This window comes from Toxotes jaculatrix, chromosome 1 (genome assembly GCF_017976425.1).
Source record: "Toxotes jaculatrix isolate fToxJac2 chromosome 1, fToxJac2.pri, whole genome shotgun sequence".
NCBI classification, from domain to species: Eukaryota; Metazoa; Chordata; class Actinopteri; family Toxotidae; genus Toxotes; species Toxotes jaculatrix.
In genome coordinates this window covers 5,715,341-5,740,866 of record NC_054394.1, presented here as the reverse complement: position 1 = coordinate 5,740,866, position 25,526 = coordinate 5,715,341, and the positions used below count along the sequence as shown (strand labels likewise).

At 42.2% G+C, this 25,526-nt stretch overlaps 1 protein-coding gene across 1 annotated transcript in view; it reads left to right on the top strand.

Moving 5' to 3' along the window:
- The first annotated feature begins 21,721 nt into the window (after positions 1–21,721).
- The window catches only part of adamts18 (ADAM metallopeptidase with thrombospondin type 1 motif, 18), a 57,037-nt gene continuing 53,232 nt past the window's right edge, over positions 21,722–25,526 (top strand). Inside the window, exons 1-4 of the mRNA XM_041038339.1 lie at positions 21,722–21,805; positions 22,045–22,047; positions 22,425–22,506; positions 23,839–24,152. Coding sequence (XP_040894273.1) covers positions 21,722–21,805; positions 22,045–22,047; positions 22,425–22,506; positions 23,839–24,152 — 483 coding nt within the window. The remainder of the gene's footprint in view (positions 21,806–22,044; positions 22,048–22,424; positions 22,507–23,838; positions 24,153–25,526) is intronic.

Sequence of the window (25,526 nt, the reverse complement as noted above, 5' to 3'; positions counted from 1 at the left end):
TTATAGAACAATAAAGGCTCTGTTATTTCCACAGAGTTGTCTTGGACCTCTCATCGTTAATTACACCTCTGCTTTTCAGTCGATCAGTTGCCTTGAAAAAAGCCTCTTTGTATCATAAATCGCTTAAAACTTAGAAAAGCAGAATATAATGTTTCCTGTCTATTGCAATCCTTACTACTGTACAGCATCGAGTATCTAAAACATAGACCTTTTTAAAGGCTAATAGTTTGCAGTCGTGTGCATCCTTGGCATGTAAACAAGCGTCAGGCCTGAGATGATGTCACGTCTCGAGCTGTAAGAGTGTGTTATTTTGCTTCCACGCTGTGAACTCAAAGAAGAAGAGAGATGCAGAGATTCAGCTGAGCAACAGAATGACCACTCATTCAGTCCAATCAGGGCGGAAAATCGAGAGACAAGAGACCCCTTCCCTGCTGGACGTCCACCCACCATGCACATACACACACGCGTGCACACACACACACACACACACACAACACCCCCCCACCCCACACACACACACACTGATGATGACTGGCTTCCTGTGGCCCTGGCAGCAGTTGAAAGTGGTCGGTGGGATCAGACGAAACGAGTTAGGCCTCTATTGTAACAGATGACTAGAAGAGCCGTGTCACCACTCTGAAGCTCCCCGCCACTCCGCTGTGGGATGGGCGGGGCTTGTCAAAGGATGAGCTCATGTGCCTGGCGGTTACTCTTGTTGTCATTATTTACTGTAGCTGGTGTTTGGTTGCGCTGATATGCAGCTTCTTTGTGGACAGGAGCGCAGATCAGAAACCATGAAAAGTCTGTAAAGCCACTGATGTGTCTGTCAGAGTCAGAAGCCATTACTGTCAAGTTCGCCTCATCCTTTAGAAGTGAGAAGCTCCTATTGTGTACAGCTTGGAGGGGCCATACTGCTGCTTTGACTAATGTCATCATGTTGAATGTATTGTTGCAACTACAAGTCTGTCTGTCCTTCAGTCCCATAAAATGAAAAACTAACTTTACTGCAGTGAGCTGAACAGATGCACAATTTAAATCTGGTTCATGTATAATCTGCCTGAGTCACTAATAATCAATATTTTTATATCAACAATGGATCAAAAGCCTTTTTGAAATATGAAAAGTGTTTGCTCATCATGCTGAACCCACTGAACATTTTAATCCAACACTGCAGTTCTGCTCAGAGCTGCAGAGAATTTTAGCCTCTTTGCTGGTTTGATTTGCTCTCACTGCTCTCATCAGCAGTGTTTGTAGATGCAGGCAGTTTTTTTAGTGTAAAATGGTCTGATGTATCCTCTGTACACTACCAAGCAGCAGACAAAGCTTGCTAATATAGCTTGTGAATATTGGACTTAATTTCATGAGGTATCCAGAAACATGATTCCAAATGAAAACTAATGTTGCTTTGTGCACTGTGTAAATAAGCCTCCTTTTACTCACATGTTCACCATACAGTATACAACTTCAGAAGGTGATTGGATGTAAATAGTGTATTTGCAGCTCGTTGCACTGCCCCCAAGTGGCCAAAAACTCATTTATTACAGGCTCTCTTTAGAATAAGTCGGGCAGCAGGAGATCACACTGATTTAGTTGCAGCTGCTGCTATTGTGGAATTAATGAGCCATTTTAGGACAAAACGCTAAATATATGCAAATTTTAAAATAATACACAATGTTATCAAAAGAATCAGTCAGGGAACTGTGAGCAGTTAGTGTGCAGAGTTTATGAAGATAACAGGATCCTATAGGACCTTCTGGGAGGTGAAAGCAGACATTAGAAGCTTGCGGCTGCATCGTTATTGGGTTTATACTCTTCACATGATAAAGAATATAAAATTACAGGGTTCTTTTTCTTTTGCAAGCTGCTCACAGATAGATTATATCTTCCTTCCTCTGTCTCTAGTGTCAGGGCTCCTATAGCACCAGGAATAATGTGGCATTGTCACATTGATGGCTGTATTACCTTTATTAGTCAGACCTGTGAAAGATTAGTAAGAGAAGACCTCTGATTTCTTCAGCGGACTTGGCTGTGGTGTGTATGAATGAGCCTCAGTTCTCTGTTTCTTTGATACTGACATTAAATCACTTTCAGCCCAAACCACTGAAGAGATGAAACCTCCCACCATGTAGTAAACCCCTAAATCCTCAATGTTCCTCTTCAGCAATAACTCACTGCACATCCTCTGAATTCCCCTCAAATCTGAATTAAAATGTGTCAGATTTTATGTCCACACACACACACACTGACACACACTGACAAGGGCAAATGGCAAAGTAATGAGGGGGATGAAAAGGGCCAGCGTGATGTTTTAACACAGTATTTTTATGTCCGTGAGTCTTTCGGTGTCTCAGTGCTGGTGTTAAACTGGGACTGAATTGGCTGTGGAATCTTAATTGAGAACTCATCTGTTTAGTGTGCTTTTACAGCTGTCTGGGCTCAGAGCATCACAGTGATTTACAGATGAGAAAAAGAAACATCTCTCTGCTTCTAAAACATGACTCTCAGATGTGCTCTTCAGCAGAGACGCAAACCGGACAGAATGTCTTCCCTCATTTAAAAGTCGGTGTCATGAATACACACTGATTTTGTCCACAATGGTAGTTTCAGATTTTGAATAGTTTCATGACTCTGCTTCATCTGATCGTCTTCCTCTTTTGGTGGCAAACAACCAAAACCTAGTAAAGAGACAGACATAGCCCGAGTTCTCAGTTTGCTCTCCGTAGTTTATATGACAAGGATGAGTAAGATTCAGAAACTCACACTGTGTATGTGTGTGTGTGTGCCTTTACATATAACTTGGCCGTCACTGTGCCTTGCTGAATGATGTTGCTTTGTGGTGAAAGTTATGCCAGATTCAGTTGTTTTGTTGGTCAGCCCTGTGTTGGATCCCTCTGTCAGGCAGTGGCTTTATTTAAATAATAGATTGAAGGAGGAGAGTTGGTGTTGCCATGAATGCAGCCTTATTTAGACTGAAGATGGCTCTGGGTTCAGACAGTGCACTGGTGGTTGCATGTACTGTATTGTCTGGTGTAAGAAAGACAATGAAAATCAACCCAGGAAGCTCTGGTTCAAGGAGCAGATTCACTGGTTTGAAGGTTTATCAGATGCCACAACTCTGCACAATGTTTTGCATAAATTTTTATCCTGAGCAACCTTGCAGTATTTGTTTTTGGTGGAGCCCTCTGCCCTTACGTATGGTAAGCAGAGAGGTAATTTCATATGACTTTAGACATGTTTGAAACCATCTATTTAGTGTGGGTGAGTACTGTGGGGATGCATTAATAAACCAGTATGGTACACAGTAGAGCGCACGCCTCCACCAAGGCGAAAAACAAGGCCTTCACACCCACAATACTAGTTCAAGGTCAAAGTGCCTGCTGATTATATCAACTTCATGTAATTCTCACATTCCTCATGCACTGAGCTGGTTTTCAGTGGGTGACTTCATGCTTATTTCACTACAAATGGGATTTAAAAGCAATTATCAAACACGTTATGCGAAGACCCATCGCAAATAAATGCTTTTCATCCATAAACCTAACCCTCTGTGTGGAACTGGACTGCCATTTTGTTGTGACCTGACAGAATTCACTGTTGACCTGGGACCATTACATTTTAAACAAAGGCTTTTTCTTTAGCAACTGGGTTCTGACAATATTGTGATGCTATGCCTTTTCTCTAGCTAGCCGCTCTCAGTTTGTTGACCTGCCTCATGTTTTGTATCAGCAAGCACGGAAACATGCTGTACATTGAAACTCTACGAGCTGATGATCAAAGACTGGCAGATAATGTGGCTGAAGTCATGGGAACACTGCCCGTTGAGGACGGACTGAATAAAGGTGCACTAGAAACAGTTATATAAGACTCCATGAGTAGACATTATACGCAACAAACATTCAGGGAAGAAATTCAGTTCATTTCTTCATGACTTCCAAATGGCAAACTCAGCACAATAATCTCTCCATTTGGATTCAACCATGCAGAGCCCAGTGGAAAATATACCAGTCTACACTGTTTACAATGCCTTTTGTAGGCTAACAGTTGGCGCTTAGTTTTCTTGCCACACAAGCCTTTGATTCAGGTTGGTAATTTGTGAACAGCACATCCATCCTGCACAAGTCAGCACTGTGGCATTGGTGTCTTTCTCACTGTCGCTGCCAAGTTTGATCAGCACACTGTCCAACCACAGAGGCTTCAAGTGCCACTGCATCTGCCAACTTTGTGACATCATTAATATCACAAGATGCTACACGTGGTGAATTATCCATCTGGATTAATCATCTGTAGCTGTGTTTGCTTAGAAAATGCACGATTTAAAGATGGAAAGCATTTATTTTTGCACATTAAAAAAAGAAATCTAGAAACGAGCTTCCTTGGGCTGCAAAACAGCGTGATGATGTGGCTGTCCCATGATTGATGTTTTGCTGTTGTTTTACTGATATACGCTGGAACGCAGCCTCTCATTGTTTCATTGACACAAAAACAAACTCCTCAGATTTAATGCCCGCAGGATCGACTCTGCCCACGAAACAAAAGCAAGACGGGACTCAAGGAGGGGGGGTTTCCTTGCACTGGGAGGAGGAGAAGATGAAGAACACTTGTTGCCTGGTGCTGCTCTGTCTATTTTGAGCTGTTGCTTGATTCATTATGCCAGCCCCGGGGCCACGAAGAAAGCTGTGTGTATTGCATATCCTTTCGAGAAATCTGTCAGCAAAAAACATCAGTCTCATGTGCACCTGTTGAAAGTTTTATTTTACCTCCATTTATTTTAGAAATGTACAGAAAACAGTCTGTATTTTCTGTTGTTGATTCACTGCTTTGTCACTGACTTCAAGAGAACGTTCTGCGCCTGCCAGCCCTAAAAATCCTTGAGCTTTAGCTTTTGTTAACTCAGCAGGCTTGAAAAGTGAAAAGACTGCATGGTGCAGCAATATCCTGCTCTGTATTGTGTAGTTTGAGTAGGGTCGGAGACAATGAAGCTGGTGTGTGTGTGTGTGTGTGTGTGTGTGTGTGTGTGTGTGTGTGTGTGTGTGTGTGTGTGTGTGTGTGTGTGTGTGTGTGTGTGTGAGTGACTGTGTATGTGTGACTGTAATCCCATTTCATGATCTCACCTCTCTTCAGGTCACTTCATCATTGAGGCCCTCCATCTTTTGTCCTCTCCTCTCTCTGGCTGTATTTCCTTCTGTGTTTTTCTTTTCATTGAAAAAGCAAATTGGCTTACCCCCACACACATACACCAGCACACACACACACACACACACACACACACACCAGTGAGAAGAGAGGAGATAGAAAAGTCAACATCGCCAGCAAATAATCCAGTGCTGTCCCCTTGGAGGACGGGGTGTCAGGGGTTTGTCTTTGCCCATTGTCCAGCCGTCGAGGCCAGAGGCAGGGGAGGGTTTCCAGCTTCTGCCCCCAGACAATGGGGCCCTTGGAGGGGGCCAGGACTGACAAAGTACAACAAGGGCCCTAGTTCAGTTAGAGGGGGTCAGAGAGGTCACTGGTCTTCACACCTCAACTTGTTTGACTTTTGGTTTTAGCTGTCAGAAAATGATGACTTTAATGAAATCCTGTCTGAAGTCTGAAGTTGTCTCAGGTGAAGCATGGAGGCTTGGAGGGATTAAAAAAGTTCTGTCAAACATGTCAGGATCACAGAGTTGGGCAGTTTCAAATTTTCACCATGCCCTAAGATATCCTCCTTTTCAACTAGTTTTCCAAAGAAGTTTTTCCCTAAGACACAACTTTCGGTTTCAATTCTCAAGCTATGATCGTCTTGGCAACAAGACACCATTTAACATAAAATAAATGACCTCCCTGCGGTTCAAAGTTCTCCTATGCTCTCTGCTTCCCGTCTACTTTGTGGTGCATTTTACAAACAAGCAATATGTACTTATAAATACATCAAAGCCCCTTCCACCCTCAGCCCGTCAGAGAAGCCACAAGTTGAAATCCACGTGCAGCAGTCAGAGGATGAGATTATCCCTTGAAAGACAGGGTCTAAATACAGAAGGCCGACGTGCCTTCCCCCCATTGAGCCCTGGTGAACCTGCTGGTTTTCCTGCTCCTGGCTGCTTCGTGTATTTTTACAAGAGATGTTTACCCTCAAAATGCCAGTTGAGCTGTAATTTTGGGTCATCCATCCGTCTCTGTGTCTGTCTGTTGCTCTCTGGGGGAGGAAAGAGGTTGTGGCTGCTGACCACTAGTGCAGGCTGAGGCCGAGCTCCTCGTACAGCGCTCCTCCGGCTGAGACACTAACACTGGTGCAACATGCATCACCTCTATAGAACGTGGCTGAGACACAGCCTCTGTTCACTGGCAACTGAAAAGAGAAGAAGTCCAGGATGTTACTGCTGAATTTGTGCTTTGAAGGTTGCAATTCTGAAAATATGATTTTCAGTCCAATAACATACAGCTGTCTACTTCCCCATGTGGAACATGACTCATGTGCAGTGTCCTGGCATCATTACTTTGAAGTCCTGCACAAGATGCTTCATTGATAATTACAGTGATTATAGTCACTACAGACATGAATTATAACAAAAAATACTATATTTTACATTTAATTTTAGTACATGTTGATTCTTTTTACAGCAATATTACTAAGTTTTAAGACAATGTATTTGTAGTTATGACTGGCAAATTTGTAGTTATGACTCAAGCTAAGTAAGAGTCAATTTGTTTTCTTCCCACTGCTCTAGACCTGAAGAGCTTACACAAAAATATTGTACTATTTTCCAGTCTATGTCCCCAGTCAGCCCATTTTGATTCCCTCGTTCCTGTTTTGAGCCAGCAGTTTGGTGGTGCCACCATTAAGTATTTATTTTATGATTTAAAAGAAAGAAAAAAAAACACTGAGAATGAACAGGAATGACCTACATTTCTCACAAGGGAACAGAAATTTGAGTCAATTGGATTGGTATAATCTGTCAGTCCACCCATCATTGCATTTTATAAAGTACTTGTCTCTTCAAGGTAGTGAGCCGCTGGAGAAGAATGGACTGAGCATGAGGTAGTGTACACCCTGGACAGTATCAATCACAGAGACAAACACATTATGTTGAACGCCATACTTGTGTGGCACAGTGTCCCATTGGTTGGCATTCGGGTTGGGGCCCTTCTGTGTGGAGTTCACATGTTTCCTGACGTCTCCATGTGTCTCCCACAGTCCAAAGACTTGTCAGCATTTTGAATAATTAGAAACATTTTCATATACAACTTCACAGGACTTTAAAGTGCATTGTTGAACCAACTCAGCTATTAATCTGAGACTCTGCAACAGATTACAGTGCACATTTGCAAAAACAGATTTCAGAATGTTCTCCAGATACTGTATGAAGAACCACTGACAGATGTTGTCTTTGTTTGTCCACATAGACTGAAACTGTGTGCAAAGACTCAGCATCAGAGTCTTTAGCCCCATTATTTAGAGGATAATGAAATAACTTTGTCAATACTCATCAAATCCCAGAGTTCAAATCCGGCCTTTTCTGGGCCAAGGGCTCAGCAGTAATCATATCAATCAGTGTGTGTGGTGGAAAAAGAAACCCATGGTAAGCAGCAATTAGCCCATTTTACCACGCCATGACAACACAGCTATGGACCTGCGCTCTGTCACGTCCCTACAGGAAGTGAGTGGACCTCACTTGGCCTGTAGGAGGTGGGTGGAGTGAGGGGGTAGGGGGGTAAGGGGGACACCAGGGCTGACTATGGGAAATCCCAACATGCAGGGCCAAGCCAGTGGTCCTGCACTGATGGTGAGCCAACAGACAGTGGGCCATGTGTTGACTGAGATGGGTTTGGGGTGGATGTGTTTGGGGGTGGGAGGGCAGACGGGGGGGACATTGGCAGGCGGGGCACCCCAGATGGAGAGAGATGAGTGCTGCCAGTTGTCACGTTGTGTTTGTACCACGGTGGAAAACAGAGAACCGCAAGTCTGAGGCTCCTGGCCGGACCTCATTATCCCATCAGCTCTGAAGTGACTCACTGAGGCAGACTTTCTCACTCTCACTGTCTGTTTTAGCTTCATCCTTCTCCTTCTTTCACTGTATTTTCAAGCTTAGTTTGAAAATACTTACATTATTCTATTTTTATGTTTAATCCCCTATGTGTACAGAGGTAGACAAAATACTTAATAGTATTAATTTAGTAAAAAATTTAAAAACTATAAAACAAACCACTGTTGCAAACGCTTTGTCACTGCTTCACTGTGTACAGTATGAGTAATATCCATGTGACTGCTGAATCTCACAGAACACCTAATTTGTGTGTTTTGCATGTGTGGTCATAATTTTCCAGACTCTTTCAGACTGTTCCTGATGTATTAAGTAATTTTCAGTCTTTATTGATGCACCTGTTATATGGACCTGGATACAGTCATTTGGCCTTTTTAGAGCTCTGCTGTCTTACTTGACAAATATGGCTATATCACCTGGTTAAGACAAACTGTTCAGTGCTATCTGTTTTTTTTGTCTGCTATTGTGAAGAAGCAAGGTAATGATAACAAGAACAACTGACAAACGTGGGATTAATGGGAACTGGAGTATGTCCAGTTGGTAACATGGACAGAAAACTAATTAGTTTAAAACACTACAGTTAGATGGTCAGCTAATTTTCAACTTACCTTTATCCATTTAAGCAAATTTTCAGCTTCTCTTGTTTCATTAAGATGTGAAATAAGTGTTGTGAAGAAGGTGTGATGCTTTGGAGAAACAAAAAACTATTAACATAACAACAGATATGACCATAGATTCCTAAAGTGTCCTGTATTGGGCCTCATCCTTTTCTTTGATCAGTTGGTAAGACCTACAAAGTTATTGTTAACAACTTTCAAGCTAAACTAACTTAATACACTGTGTTAGTGTAAATGCCATTGTATATATATATGTCTCTACATTTGATGCTTGAGCCTGATGAAAGACTGATGTATAGATTCATGTCACACCTCAGTGAAAAACACTGTTTGTTCTCGACACACCAGCATCCTGATAATCTTTACAGTATGTTACTGAGATTTTAGATGTCTGCCATGTCTGATTTATCTGTTTCCATGTTTGTGTTTACAGTAGTGTGCCTGGCTCAGAGGCAGCTGGCACGCAGGAGGACAGGCAGAGACAGGAACACAGGAGGACGAGAGAGACAGGTTAGCATACAAAATGCGCAAGGATAACTGAACACCAGGAAAAATAACTAAAAAGCCTGGAAACGTCTACTACCACTGAGGTTGAAGCAATGATGTGGCGAAGAATGCACGGAGAGCCGTGGCTGATGTACAGCAGGCAGATGAGCTGATGGGAAGCAGGTGTGCAGGTGGTCAGGAAGCTGGGGGTCATGAGAGGGAGGAAGGGAACCACACCAACACACAGATACAGACAAAGACAGACAGGGGAACACTGGGAACACAGGGAATGCACAGCTGGAGTTTGGCCACAGCTGTAACACCTGTGCAGCACAAGGTCAACTAAACACCTCCATACCAATCAATAGAAAATATCCTTCTTCCACTTCCTCTACTGCAGACTGATACATACAACAGCGGTCAGCAGCACAGCATCTGAAGTCAGGATTAGTGAAGATCCACAGTGATTGGTAATTTGTCAACGAACTGGGATTACAGTTGACAGTATTTTCTCTAATAATCCCTGAATTTTTCAGCTGTGAGATGCTACAGATGAAACTATTACACGTCTTGCAGGTAACATTGAGGTGTGAGAGGTATGACTCATTGCAGCCGGCAGAAATTCTTGTTGTGTCACCCCCATGTGTTTGTACTGTGTAACCTCGGAAACAAACAAAGAATGTTTGACTCTGTTCATTAAGACATTTCTCAACACCACCACTGGTGCTCATAATGTCCACGCCGCACCTTTCAGTAGATGGTGTAATCTGTTTTTGCTGTATCCAGTCAACAGGTTGGGTAAATGACAATATGGCTCTTCAGGCTATGGAATAACCAAATACTTGTATTCTCTAAACTATCTGGAATTTGAATTTGGGAGTAGGATAAATTGCCTCAAGACACTGCCAACCAGGCACACCGCCATCTTGGAAATTATATCATCGGTACATAAATTCACACCAGACAGCACCAGGATGTTGGGTGGCTGTCATTTTGGGATTTTGTGAGTTAAAATCGTGGATAAAGCTGTGTAAGAAACTTTCCAGAACATCTAAAGAGCTGGTGACACCTGTATCACCATGGGTTCTTATGGGTTAAGGCAGAAAGACACAATAAACCTGCGACAGATGACAACAGCTGCAAACGTACCACATGAAGACAGCAGAATAATTGGTTTGTAATACATGTAATCACACTTTACTATAATAAATACAATTGTGTGCCTACTCTGAACTGAAACATCTTGCTGTGTGGCCTTGTCCTCAGAGGAGGGCAGAGCTGGTGAACAGGATGTGGTTCTATGTCCGTCTGACAACATCTGTCTCTGGACACATCCGCTTTGTTTCCTCTCTTTTGTACTTTAGCAGTACAAGTCAAAAGGTGTTTGCAGAGAACAGATCATTTCAATTTTGTATTTCAAAGATCAAGAGTTCCCAGCAAAGGTCTCACTTGGTGGTGGTTGGTGTTCAGCTATAAACTCCGCCTCTATCTGTGAAGGTTTTAGAATACACAGTGAGAGATGGTGCAGATGACAGAGGTTTGGCTCCTCACACATCTCGCTGACTTTTAAATGATGACTCCAGTAACTGTTCACCACCTCTGTCTTCCTCCAGTCGTGCTTATCTTCCACTCCTCTCCTTTACTGATCTCACCACTGACTTATCTCATGATAGTTTAAACAGCTTTAAGTCACATTTTTGTCTACAATAATAAATACTGGTGGCCTGTATAATAAAATGCCTCTGACCCTGCGAGTTATTGGGAGTAGAACGACTTCAAAACACGCTTGACTTACGGTTCCCTAACAGAAAGACATCAGCATGGCAGTCCCTTTGGAGGTCTCAACTGTCCAATGTCAGTCCAATATTTGCTGACATTATAGCCTTGGATGGAACGACTACCAAGAGTCTCTTTAGCCCACTGGGTGTTAGATTCTCACCAACAGCCAGTCACGTGCATCACTCTCCAGCACTTTGCTCTTGGCAGATGGTTTGTAGGTGACCTGGTCAATAGGGAGTGTTACTGTTACTGTTTCACCCTCTGTCATATGATCTGTCATAAATAATGTGTTTGATGCAGTTGATGCAGCTATTTTAGTGTTTCTCATTCTATATTTGAGGTCCCTGTTGCTGCCTTTTTCATTAAAATGGTATTCAACCAATTTTTTTTTCTTCTAGTGTTCCTCTTGGCTTTAAAAGTGGCTGTTAAGATGTTGTGTTTTCCTCTTTTACAGAGAACAGCAGCTGTGGGCAGTCCACAGGAAGTCTACACTGTAAACCACCTCTCAGATGTCCATCTATGCTCACAATGTTCAAAAACATTTTTCAGAGTACCAGTGTCAGTGTTAGATGAGCCCACACTTTTCAAAAGGCACTTCATCAAGATGAGTGATGAGTGTTGGAGTGAAAACTTTAACGACTGACAGACTAATAACACACTTTACTAACTCAGGGCAATAAGTTTTATTTCATTTCCTCTTTGGTGGATGTCAGTTTCTATGTATGCAGTGTTTACTTCACAAGCAGAGCTGTCGTAAGTGATGCTCTCAAGTTGGGTGAGGCACAACACAGTATGAGTGAGAGTGATGCTCTCACTCATACTGTGTTGTGCTATAACCTGAAGGCTTCTACTGTCAGCTGCCCCCTGTGCCTCACAGAGAGAAGCAGTCCACTCCAGAGGTCCTGAAAAGACCTTGATATGAATGGAACAGTGCTGACAAGGAGGTTTTGCCAAACATTAGCTCTTTTTGTCACCTGTCATCTGATGCCTGCAACTCTTTGTCTGTGTAAAGCCATTAAGCAGGTATCTGAGGCCACCAGGGCGCCGTGTGACACAAAACAAACGCCCTCTGTTCTTCTTTACCTGCAGCTCCTGGGGGAAATGGAATGAGGTAATGCTCCGCCTATATGATATGTGCACACACACACACACATACAAGTTACACGTACGTGGATACAAGTTCAAGTACACAGACAGGCCACAAACCTTTATTGTCTGATGGATAAACAGAGTCTGTCGACTGCCCCATGTCAGATTTTCTTTATGGGACAAACTCTCCTCAGTGTGTCTGCAGCTGCTGGTCCTTCCACCAAAATCGGCCTCCTCTTATCTCCAGCTCAGGCTTGCCCTCTTCTTGAGGAGCATTAAGGTATCAAATGATTACCCCTACAGTCAGCTTTGTAAATATTTTGGTCCAATAAGGGTTTATTAAGGACTTCCTATTTTCATTGGAGAGCGAACGAGGGGAGGGGTTGACAGCTGCTTGGATTTTCTTTCATTGGCATAGTTTATACCTTTCAGCCTCACCGTCATCCTTCTCATCACTGACACAATACTTGGCCATATACACTATTGAGTCATCTCTTGACAGAGTTTCTGCCTCTGCCAGATTCTTATTTGTGTAGATACAGTATCTGTGTGTGTGTGTGTGGTTGTGTCTCTGTGTGATCTTGCGGAGATGGGTATCTAAAAAGCAGTGCTTGGATTTATGGCAGTACTTTCAGAGAATTTGCTGTTTACATATGGGATTTTTTTTTCCTGTTTTCTCTTTATGTCAACTAAAAATAGTAAACTGTGTCTGTGCAGCCAGATTTTTAATATCAAATACAATACACATCAGACCACTTTATAAACACGATTTTCTGTCTGAAAGAAAACAGAGAGTCAGTCAGTGGTTTTGTGGCCGAGCAGAATCTCACAAATCTTTTGAGTCTGATTTGTACTTTGTGTACTGTACAATGTATGAAAGACATCAGGGTGTATTTGGAGAGTGGATTAAAAACATGGTTTTTATCCTGGGTGGGTGGGCCTGACAGTGTTTAGCAGGAAAACTCAAGTTACTTTTCAAAGTTTAAAAAAAAAAAATCCAGCATTACTGCAGGGCTGAAATGATGGCATTAATACACTTCTATACTCCTGCTACATTGCAGTGCTGTGCGTGTCACTGACTGTGTTGAGATGACAATGGACCAGTTGAGACATGGAGCAAGGTCAGAAAGTCTGTCCTGGACTTTTGTCAGTATTGACAGCTTCACACCTCCATGCCTGGCCATCTGTTGTGTAGAGTGTGTGTGCCTGTTGGATCGTCAGACAGTTGTTGTTTAGACTAGAATAAAATGGTATGTCCCCAATTCCATATTACAGTTTAATACCAAACATTACGCATCATCTTCTAATTTTCATAATACTTTTCATACTTTCATAATAATTTTGCATGTTTTACAAGACACTGATGGACTTTGCTGTTAACAGGTAATCATACAAGAGTGTGTTTAGCCAAAATGTTTCTGACAGTGATTTAACTGAACATGGTTCCATGCTTTATTTATTTACTTTTTTGTTTTGGAGTATGTTCCTTTCAACACTGTCCAAAACATGTTTGAATTTTTTGCAGCCGTACTTTCTCAGTTGTTGATGTACATTGCTTTGAAGGACGATGTCAATCAACACACAACATCATACACAAAACTCTTAAACCCAACGCAGCTTACACAACTTCAGGGTAGTGTAAGGTCATAAGGGCTTTTCTGTCTCTGTAAACGAAACAAACTCTCTCATCTTTGTTGTGGTTTGTTTGCTGTAGGCTGATTTATTGGATTGCTGCCTCATCACAACAGGTCTACAAGAAGGAACTCCTTTGATACAGGCCAGGGAGAATTTCTGCAATAACGTAGCATCAGCTCTGTAAAACGAGGTAAGTGACAGGATAGTATGTGTGTGCGTGTGCGTGTGCGTGCGTGCGTGCGTGTGTGTGTGTGTGTGTGTGTGTGTGTGTGTGTGGGAAGCCTGCCACATACAGTGAGACCCCAGGGCAGCAGCAGACCGTATCTAATAGGAATTAAACAGCGTATTAAAACATTGCCCAATCATCTCTCTGCCCAGCCCTGTCACAACGGTTGGAAACTTCCTATACTTGGCTACTGGACAAAGTCAAGCTGTAGATCTCATCCATGGATGGAGGAATGTAAACTTCAAGCACTGCATGAGCAGTGCACGCTGAGCAAAGTCAGTGATAGAAGAACATTGGTGGTGTTCAGAAATACTGTTTGTCTGCAAAGCTGACAGTCCCATCCGCCTCAGCTGTACTTTGATATTATTATTATTTTAGAAATGCAAAAGTTTGTTAACACACTAAACTAAGATGGTGAACATCATCCCTGCTATACGTGCACATGCTAGCATTGTAACTGTGACTATATTTGTATACAGATGTTAGCGTTTAGCTGAGGGAGAGTAGTGAACCCAAACAGTAAATCTGTGGGCCTTTAGTACCAAAACAATGAGCTGAAAGATGCTAAAAATGTCATCATCCTATGATAATTATCTGTGGGTTTGGATTATAAGCAGCTCCTTTCTCATTACATGCAATAATTTGACCCCCAGTTCATATGAACATTGATGTATAGTAACCCCTCCCGCTCTCAGACCATCAGTTGAAAATAGGCGTCACTGACTCTGAACTGAGTTAACAGTTAACAGCTTAAATACCTTGTCACTGATTTACTCTTCTTACTTTTATTGCATTAGCCTTTACTTATTGAGCACTTGTCAAAACACTGTTACAAAGTGCTTTATGATACAAATAAATGGGCACAGCCTGATGGGAGTGTCAGAAACATGTGCCCCACCTAGATTCCTCTTTACCTGGGCATTTGAAACTGGCCGGATCAATACTGGAGCAGCAGAGGTTTTCACATTTTAAGTAAGATGCCTATTCCTTGGATTTTTTTGTGTATGCAGTTTTTATAGGCAGCAAAAGTTTGTTTCTGAACTTATCTTATATTTTCTTTTCTGTTCTTTTCTTGCAGCGATGGTGGCTCATTCTAACTACTCAAGTTTATTCCAAGCAAACCAAAAACATGGAATGCATCTCTTCCTGTGTGCAAGCTTGTGATTCCCAGGTAAGACCTCCATGACACAAAGAGCAACTGGATATAGTTTAAATCAGTGTTACATCTACCAGCAGGAGAGTCATTCTTTGGATACGCTTGTGTGCAAATAACATGTCTTAGCTGGAGTGTGTATGTGACAGATGCTCCACGCACATTTCATAGTCAATTTAAAGCACAGAAGTGAATCTGAAAATAGTCTGGCCTGGTGCCACAGGAGCAGTAGGTTTTTATTCTGCCTGGCAACAAAGGCTGAGACATATGAAGCACACACACCGGGCCGTTAGCACCTCCACTGGCACAGGCCCACTTGACGTCATCAAAGACCGAAATCCCAGGTGCTGATGGGATAGGAAATGGTCTCTCTGGCTCTTCTCCGACTCCTGGCACCTGGCTGACAACTGATGACATCTCCCTTTTCATGTAATGATCCCCTTGACTTCAAAGTGAAAGTAGGGAAATCCCACCTCGCTCTCTCTCTCTCTCACACACACACACACACACACACACACACACACACACACACACACACACACACACACACACACACACACACAGCATTTGGACATGCATTTATCTAATTTTTCTTCCCAGAGGCAAGGTGTGAGATGATTATAGCTTTTATTTTCTTTTTGTAAATATTCTTTAGATGTGCAACTCTCAAATACAGGGTTTAAAGAAATGCATGTTTTATGTTATTATGGTCACATTATGTGAAACCCAAGACATTTAACAGCACAGCAGAGCACGAATGAATGAGTCAATGCACTGATGTAAAACTAATCTGGTTGAATGCATTGTGCATTGTATACATGAGCTATTTTGTGGTCTTCAGTCTACAAACTGAGAAAAAAATCTTTATTACAAATAACAAATATTTATACTCAGAAACTACCAGTCAGCTCTGGGTAACTGACCAAGCCCCAGTCCCCGTAAATAGTTGCTACTACCACTAATCAACCACTCAATCAACCACTAATTTTGGGAGATGGACTTAAAAGTTCATTTTGGACCCTGATTGTAAACGTGAAAAGCACCACAAATAGTTGCGTAATAAATGAAAATAGAGAGCTAGACAGAGAAGTGCAGTCCCTAGCTCCTTTCTGACCTCTGCACAGCTGGACAATCACAGCATACACAACCCAACCATCACTGTTTATCTGTCGTTGTCCGTAGGAGCAGTTTAGCAAATGGTCATTAAGCATGAATCACAGTTTACTTATGAAAGATATGATGTAGGAGAATTGTCAACTTCCTCTTGACAAGACACAAACACGTCTAAGTGTGTAATCTGAGGTCAGGTAGCCTCTGTAGAGCCATATAATCTGACCTGTACAGTTCAGTCCAACTCAGCTGATGACTGATATTACAGATGATGTCTCAGGATTCTAGTCGGACCATCTGTGAACTAAACTATAGTATTTCTCTTCTTTGATGTTGGTGGGGGGTAGGGAGAAGTGCCAGAAGGTCTCACTGCAGAAGAATTACTCAGAAAAAGATGAAGCTAACGACACCGAGTAATACTGGAAACACACACTCATGGAGACGTACAGTTCCTGTGTGCATACATGTTCATCATGGACTTGGTTCACTGTCTCTAGCTAGACTCCCTCTGCCAAAATGTTGCTTTTACTACACTGATTGTCTATAAAAAAAAAAAAAACTTAAAAAGTAAAAGAGGTTTACACTTTTTCAGAATCTAAGTCCTTTGACCTCTTTTGATAGGATTCTGTGTTGTAATTTCAGGGATATCGTGCTCATATAAACAGACACATCCTGTAAGTGGTTGGCCCGCACTTTGTTTCTGTTCATCTGCGTGGAAGAAGAGCTCACACGTGGCCGCAAAGGAAGAGACATGAGTGACAGGCAAACAGATGTTTGCCACTGTGGCAACCGCTGACACAGCCAAAAATAATCCTGGAAGAGGAGACAGAAATTCACCCCAAAAACTCCCACAGATAGAAGCAACAGGGAAATTATACGGTCTCAAATGAGGACCAGATACAGGCAGAGAGGACAGGACAGGACAGGACAGGAGAGAAGACTAGTGTCTGGCTCTGGAGTTGTACATTCTGGAGCCCACGCTGGAAAAAGCAGTGCCACATGACAGAAAAAAAAAAACAAACAAACAAAGGCAAAGTGAAAGGGAGAGAAATCAGGGGAAAAGTTGACATGTTCCGGAGGTAACAGCTTGCTCCCCTCAGTCCTTCACTGAAGTGTTTGACTGTTCAGTAAACAGGCCCTTCATCTGATTAGAAACAGAGTGCACCCACTTTCTCAACCAGCACGACACCCAACCTTGAAGGAGAGGGGTCTCCCATAGGTAAATTTGTGGCGCAGTGTTTTGAGCAACGTACAAGTGGTGATGAGTGATGCCAGTGCAGCCCAGCCCATGACCTGAAACAAGGACTCACTCCAAAGCTGGATAACCTAGAGCACTTTAAACAGTCAACATCCCTCTTGGTAACAATGTTTTCCAGCTCCTCCTGGGGGATCCCGAAGTGTTCCCAGGCCAGATGAGATATTTAGTCTCTCCAGCATGTTTTGGGGCCTCCTACCAGTTGGATGTGCCTGGAAAACCTCCAAAGGAAGGCGCCAGAGATGCGTCCTGATAAGACACCCGAACCACCTCAATTACCAAAATACGTGAGAAATTAGAAACTTGTCATTCCTCACATTTTGCCCACATTTTGTATTGTGCTACAACCAGTTTGGGATAAAGTGTTGGACTGTTTTTTGGCACAAAGTAAATTGTGTTACTGTGCAAAACTGAATGAAGGGAGAGGGCTCTAGGAAAGAAAGAAAAAAATCACTTTATTTTAAACATGACTTTGCTGACATTCATGACAACAGGAAAGAGGATATTGATATTAAAAGCTCATTTGGGCACTAGAAGAAAAGTCAGGGAATCTCCAGAGTCATTAAGATTAATCGTCTGTGGACCATGAACATCTGTACAAAATTTACTGTCAGTCAATGTGGTGCATGTTGAGATATTTCACAGGATAAGTGAAAATGTGCCGCTGGAACTAGATGTAAATGAGGGGAACATCAAAGTCCTGGGAGCCGTCCTCTGAGCACCATTGAGGTCTGTACTAAATTTCAATTATCAGGCCATTTCAGTGAAAAACAAAAATATCACCCATGTGGTGATAGACGACAAGCTGTGCTTAACAAATAGAGAGGCTGAATGTGTTTTAAATAATTACACTTGGAGTAAATGAAGATTTAAAATGTTTCATAGTAGATTAGACTAAGCTGCTGTGTTTACTGCTCTGGGTCATGCAGACCATGTTCACCATCATGATACAGAGCTTTGAGAACCACCTGGCAAATAGGTATTTTCAGACTTGTTTATATTATGTTACCCCGTGAGTTCACATATGTCTGAGTAGGTACATTAATGCAGTCTAGTAGTTTTAAGATGCCATCAACTTAAAAAAGGGTCTCTTTACTCTGGTTCCTCCCTCATGGTGTTCCCAGGACAGAAGGCGCAGGGGATGGATCTCATCTCAGTGTGGTCTCTAAATCTTACAATCTATTTCCATCCCTGACCAGAAAACCCAACTGCTTATATTTCCAGCTGCAACTAGATATGTTGTATTGCTTTTGGGAAACAAACAACAGACTTGGCCTGACAGGCCATGGTAATTCAACAACCCAACTGGGGGAGAGACATTGTGAGAGAGAGAGAGAGAGAGGGAGGGACCGCTAAGGGCTTTAGACAGTTGGTTTAGCATGCCGTAAATAAGCACATCGTCTGTCAACACGGTGGCAACGGGCTGTGGTACACTGGGGTGTAACACTGTTCAGATTTTAAAACATCTGTAGCCCCCACCGACAGATACAAACTAGATTTTCAGATAGAAAGAAAGAGAGACGCTGAGAGAAACTGACCAACACAGTAGGAGAAATAGCTGGAAACAAAAGACACTAACCATAATTAAAAAATGCCTCTGAGCCCACAAATCTTTCCACTTTCCAATCTCCATGTTGTACGTTTGTATGTTGTTTGCAGTGGGCCGAAGCAGAGTAATCAGGTAGTCGGATGGAGCGTCAAACATGAGCAAGTTTATACAACAACTCAGGGACCTTCACTGCGATCTGTGGAAACACTGTGGTTGTGTTTCTTCGCTAACTCTACATCAAACTGTGCAGATGACAGTGCAATTACCCTCCAAAGTATAGTGCAGGAAATTTCCCAGCGACCTCAAATCACTGACACTTACACTAACACTTAAACCAAGTACAGGGCCACCAAGATTGCATCTTATATCTTAATGACAAGCAGAAACTGTAATGAGCCAATGAAGTATAATATCATCATGAGGCTGTCTATTCCCATGAAGAGTTTTGTTCCCTAGTGTGACATCTTCTATCGGAAGAGGTCGAAACTATTTTCAAGTTACTGAAAGCATGATATTAAAAAAAAACTGCTGATTATGCATTTCCATTTTCTTAGCTTACTTTACTAGCATTGTGCATGATTAACAGTGAACTAAAGAGAGAGTGCCATTTCTTATAGCCCAACCCTGCTCGGCCTTCACTAGTTTTTCGGGACTGAAGCAAACAAAAGACCAACCCTGTAACTGAAAGAGCAGCACAACCGTGTGATTTAGGATGGTGTTAGTCCCCTTTTTAGTTGATGCAGTTATGTACAACCTGCCCATGGTCACACCATGGTGATTTTCAGTGCTCTGCCCGCAGCATCCACCTGAGAGTAGAGTGCACCGTAACTTTCACAAGTTTTGCCTCTGAATCTGTTGCTTCAGCTTCTGCTTTCTTTTTTCCACAGAAGACTGTGGGTGTGGAGGCTTTGGAGTCACGGGAAGGAGCCTTTAATGGAGCAGGTCTGAGTAACAAAAATAAAGGTTGATGTGAATGAAATTTATATTTAAAATATACTGCACCTATTGTTTTAGTAAAGCAGCACATCTCATCTTAATTGAAGTACCTTCAAAACCTTCAGGATGCTGTGATCACGTCTCCTGCATGCTTTGGCATGCTGTGTGGAATGCACTGCCTGTTCAGTTTGTCTGTCACTATGACTGGATGCTGTGTGTGAAATCCCTTCAAAACAGTGACAGTGGCTCATTTGCTACATTGGGGCACTTCATATGCTTAGAAGCTGGCAGTTCTGGATTCTCAAGGTGCTGTGGGGATGTGCTCCACCACAAGTATAACTGCCTCAACAGCCTCTTTGCTGTAAAGGTTCTCGTCTTCATTGGTAAATCATAAATAAAATGCCATGAATGGTAATTTGGTCAGTATACTCTAAATACACTATTAAATACTGCAGACATTCATAAGCCCCATGAGAATATTGTAGGGTTATTAAGGTGATATTTTATTCGAGCTGCGCTTTGTGCTCTGCCAGAGAAGCTGGCATGAGCGGTGAGAAGCCTTATTATGCTCGGCAGAGTGTGAATATCTGTGTAGTGAGCTGGCTGTACACTTCAGCTGTGTGTCTGTCAGTGCATTCCAGCAACCTATCCAGGTGTTTGCCAGCCACCGGAACAGAAAAGGCTACTGCAGGACCACCTGTTCACTACAATTAGGACTACACACGTGTTTTAACAATACGAGCCAGTGAAGTGTGAACAACTTTTCACTTTAACACGACAGATTAAATTATATGGCTCTTAAACACATAGACAATGTGCCATTTTGGCTACTTAAATTGACTATTCATTCATGGTGCTGCATTCAAATGTTGTCAGTAATGTTAGATTTTTAAGGTTAGTCACTCAAAAAATGGGTTAGGTTCATGTATATTTTAAACATTATATGTCAGACTTAATCTTAGGCACCATGGAGCACTTTAAGAAACAAACATTTCAGAAAACACATGCAGACCACATTTACTGCAACCCCTACATAAAAACATCTTGATGCTTGTTTCTATAAAGCCTGTATTTGTTTTATATCCCGTGCACTGGTGCTCATGTGTTATTTTTTATACATAGGCTTTGTTATAATGTTATTTGTACCCCAGTGAAAAAACATCTTACTGACAGTTACACAGCTGCAGATGAAACTGTGCCTAAAATGATCTGACGTGCTTCAGGGACGCCTGCTAATGATCACGTCATTGTAAAACAGTTTAAGCAGCATTCAGAAAATCTGCATCCTCTCTTGTTTATGCATCTGAGCCGCCAGTTCTTTATCTGCAGTCCAACCAAAACAATTAAAAATTCCACAACCCAAAGAGGATGTTAATAAAATATCCTATGGACATTAAAAATAAAAGTTGTCTTTGCATATAGGCTGTGACCAAATGTGAGCGTGTGACACCCTGATGAAGACTCAAAGAGGAAACTTGTTGGTTTCAATCCAGGATTCAGTGAAGGCCTCTGTTCTTATTTCTGGCTTTGTCTCAGTTTCTTCTATCTTTCACTTCTGATCTGTGGTTATCCTATGAGCACCTGAACTGCCATTCTGTTGTTTGAGACTCATTATTGTGACCCACTGCAAAACCTCATTGGTACTTGATACTGTCCTGATACTATTTCATCACCATCTGGAAAAAGAAAAGTGAAATTTTTCTGCTCTTCATCCACCCACTGCAAAAACAAAAATCTCTCAGAGCCAATTTTAAAAAGTCACAGCTCTGCTCGCTCATTGAAACTGAAGTAGCTTTTTACGAGCGGCACCTGAACGCAGCAGTCCAACTGCTGCCAAGAGGAGAATCTCTTCTATTCTCTGTTATGTGCGCATGGTAATGAGGCTGCACGCTGATTGGCTGCTGGCCGCTGACTTGTCTGCCATCCCGCAGGCCGGCTCTCACAGAGCCGGCTCAGTCAGCTATCTTCCCGTTGATCCCCGACACCACCACCTGCAACTCCTCACACACATACACACACTCACTCATTCACACACACATACACTCATGAGTGCGCTTCGTGTCTGTGCGCACCACCGGCTGCTGCAACCTGCCGACTTCACCTGAACCAGCAAACAGGAACAGAGCCACTAAACAATGCGTGCATACTGCATTATGCGTTACCGCAGGTTATTACTACTTTTGCGCTCTTTTAGGAGGTAACGGGGGAGGTGTAAGCCTGCATGCCATCATCATGGACTGCCTTTTTCTTCTGATATGGACTTTACCCATCCCGATGGTCGGCTGCACCTCACTCAAGCTCCTCTCCACTCTCTTGTCCTGGAATATTATCAAGGCATGTGGCATCTAATTATAAATGCATACAATGAATTCAACCCATGCAACTTTTAAGTATTTGTTTCTGTCCAGCGTGATTTATGTCAGCAGCAAGCTGGTGTTTGTGGTGAAAAGTAAGACAAATGATTGTCATCCCAAATTAAACTCGTGTTTCAACAGAGGAACTCCATTTATCACTGTTTGGCTTCCCACTGCCTCCAACCTGTTGCTACCTGTCCGTTTATGATTTCTTTTGCAGACGCTGCACATTTACTGCTCACACACCTCCCACACCGTTTCGGCCAGCTATTCTTCCAGCGACAGCCGCGGATTAAATCATGGTGAGTGCTTGTCTTTTGGCATCTATGGATGTTTCGTCCAGCTGGCAGAATTTCATGTTTGTTGAGAGAAGGTGAAGAAAACGAGACACATGACAGTGGTGGGTTCAGTTGCTGGACCAGTGGTTCCCAAAGACCGCAGTCTTGAATGAAACAAAAAGAAATTTTACAGTTTCAGTGTCAAATGGTGTCTATGGCTTATGTGATTAAATAAAACAGTCAGAGACCCTTGTTTAGGTTTTTATAATAAGCTGACACTTCTGCAGTGGCTATTGAGACAGGACCAATGAGAGCAGCGCACACACACAGGGATTCCCTCTTGGCTGCTTTGTCCTCTAGAAACCAAGGAAACAAGCCGGGGTGATTTACATACTGAGATTTACTGAGGGAAGAAGGGAGATGGACTTTTTTCTTAGGTTGTGAAGAAAGCATCTTGATTCTCGCAGTTCACCACTGAAGGGTTATTTTAAGAACATACAGAAAGTCTTTTGTCAAGTTACCAAAGCTGAAAGAGAGAGGAAACAAAAAAAAAAAAAACTTAATGGAAATGCTATAGCTCTTGTTTTTAACTATGGTGTCTGTCACTGCTTTCCTGTATTGAAACAATGCAGTAATTGTAGTATTTTATTTGACTGGAGAACCATGACAACTGCATGAAATCAGAACATTTTATATTTACAGCCTCTGGTTTGGGAAGTATTGAACCATATCTGACATGCATGGAAGTATGATGTTGGCGTTATGGCTTCTGTTAATATCCATCTGTGATCCATATGATTTGCTGCGCTTTGAATAACAATTGAGTCACTTCAGTAACAGAGGTTTTGTTTCCTAGTTGCAGCTCTGAGAGTGATGTATTTACATGTTTGTGATCTATCTCATGCATCTCATGTGTCTGGGTGCATTTGTTATTGTTTGTTATTTTAAGCCATATAAAATATACTTTGAAAATGGCTTGCAGCCAGTGAAGAAAGATACAGCTTTCTTTTAAAAGTGGTAAAACAGTAATGTCTCCATCAACATTCGCTTTACAGTAATAAACAGATGGGTGGCAGTTTAACTCTTTATTTTCATGCTTTGAATATGGTGCAGCTGTCACTCTCTCTACTGACACGTATCAGCAAGAGCTAAATTCAAATGTTCCTTGGCCAAATATATTCTGAAAAATGTTGGAAATCACTAACTGGAACAGAGGGAGATGAAGCAGGATGTTAGAAAGTGTGAATGCCAAAGATCACAAATCAGTCACAAATTAACTCCTGGAAGAGAAGTATCTGAGCATTTGGTGTTGGCACTTCTTGATGTGGCTTCCTTTCCATCCCTTTTGCTCCTTAGACTACGTGTTTGTAACCCCGGTGGAGGTGGACTCTGAGGGAGGATACCTGAGCCACGATGTGACAAGGCGAAGCCATCGTAGCAGGAGGTCCCTCCCCTCTTCTCTGCACTACCAGCTCTCTGCCTTTGGGCAGGACATGCACCTGGAACTGCATCCATCGTCTGTGGTCGGCCCGGGGTTCACCGTGCAGATGCTCGGCTCGGACGGCATCGCCACAGTGATGGGTGATGCAGGGTTTCACAACTGCCTGTATCAGGGATCTATCCGTAACTTGTCAGCTTCCTCGGCAGCCATATCAACGTGCTCTGGACTGGTAAGTGTTTTCCACTAACTTCTTGGTTCTTGAGGAATTGCAAGTTTTTATAATGTGAAGAAAATGCTATAGTCATTTTATAGTTTACTTCTGCTGATTACATGGTTTCTACATGGTTTGAAAAAATTTACAATCCCTTGGGTTGATGAAACTTTTCCAGAATTTGCTTTTTAAGATAACCTCAAACCCCCCTGTTTCAGTTTCTGAAAAGTTTAGAGGACATTTTAGAAATGAAAGGCACACATCCAGCAGATTTTGTGCTCCACCCCTGCCTCAATCTCCGTGCCTCCATGTCCTAAAAGCCTTTTTTTTCCTCTAATGACTCAGTTGTTTCAATGCATCATTGTGTGCACAATCAGTAAATTGGTAATATTATGGGTGAACTGTAACATGACATCATTACCCATGAGTGTAGGCTTTGGTTTCTAGTGCTTTGTCCTGCACTTCTTTGAACACTGGGAGGAGCGGAAAAAAGAGAATGAAGGGATTAAAGGAAGAGAGCAGTAGAGGAGAGGAACATTACAGAGCTGACATTACAGTGCAGGAAGAAAGGACACTATTCACTATAAGTGTTCACTGACAAACACACCCTTATTTATTGATCAGAAAGGACAATCGCAGGAAGATTCAAGAATCAAGAGTCTTTATTGTCATTGTGCGAGCATAACGAAAGAGACTCCCGGCTTTAAGGCACACATATAAATAAATAACACAATACTTAAAAAAGAAGACTTATGAAAAAATAAACACGAAGTAGAGTAAGTAAAGTAAGTAAGTAATAAAGTGACATATTTGTGTGTTTGTCACCAACATCACAATATACATCTGTGCAAACTTTATTTAGGATATTGTTATGGACAACACAAGAAAAAAACAAGATTCACACTGGTGTCCTCATCATATTTTCCATGCCAGGGCCTTTATTTGCACATCTATGCTAAGTTTTGGTCACTGCTATTTCCATTTTTCCTCAGTCACCACTCTTACTAGTGCACTGTGTGAATAAATATTCAACAGAACAGCTCAACATGGTAACATGGGAAATGCTGAGCTGTTCCTTGAGAAGAGAACATTAGTCTCAACCTCACGTCAGCACTTTTACAACAGAACTGGAGTGAAGGTGGGTTTAGCCGTGCTTTCAGCCCGAGCAGTGACTTCAGCACTCTGTACGTTACTTCATGATTCTCTACAAAAACGACCTTTGGAGGAAAAGTGTTTTTAACCAGTATCCAGCAGTGGTTTGCATCTTCAAACTGTGACCTCACGGTTGTCTGCTTTCTGCCTGGAGCATAAAGTGTTTGCCTGGGTTTAAACCTAAGTTTCCCACAGACTGCGCTGTTCTGCTGTTCTTCTTCAGTGGAACATGCATTAAGT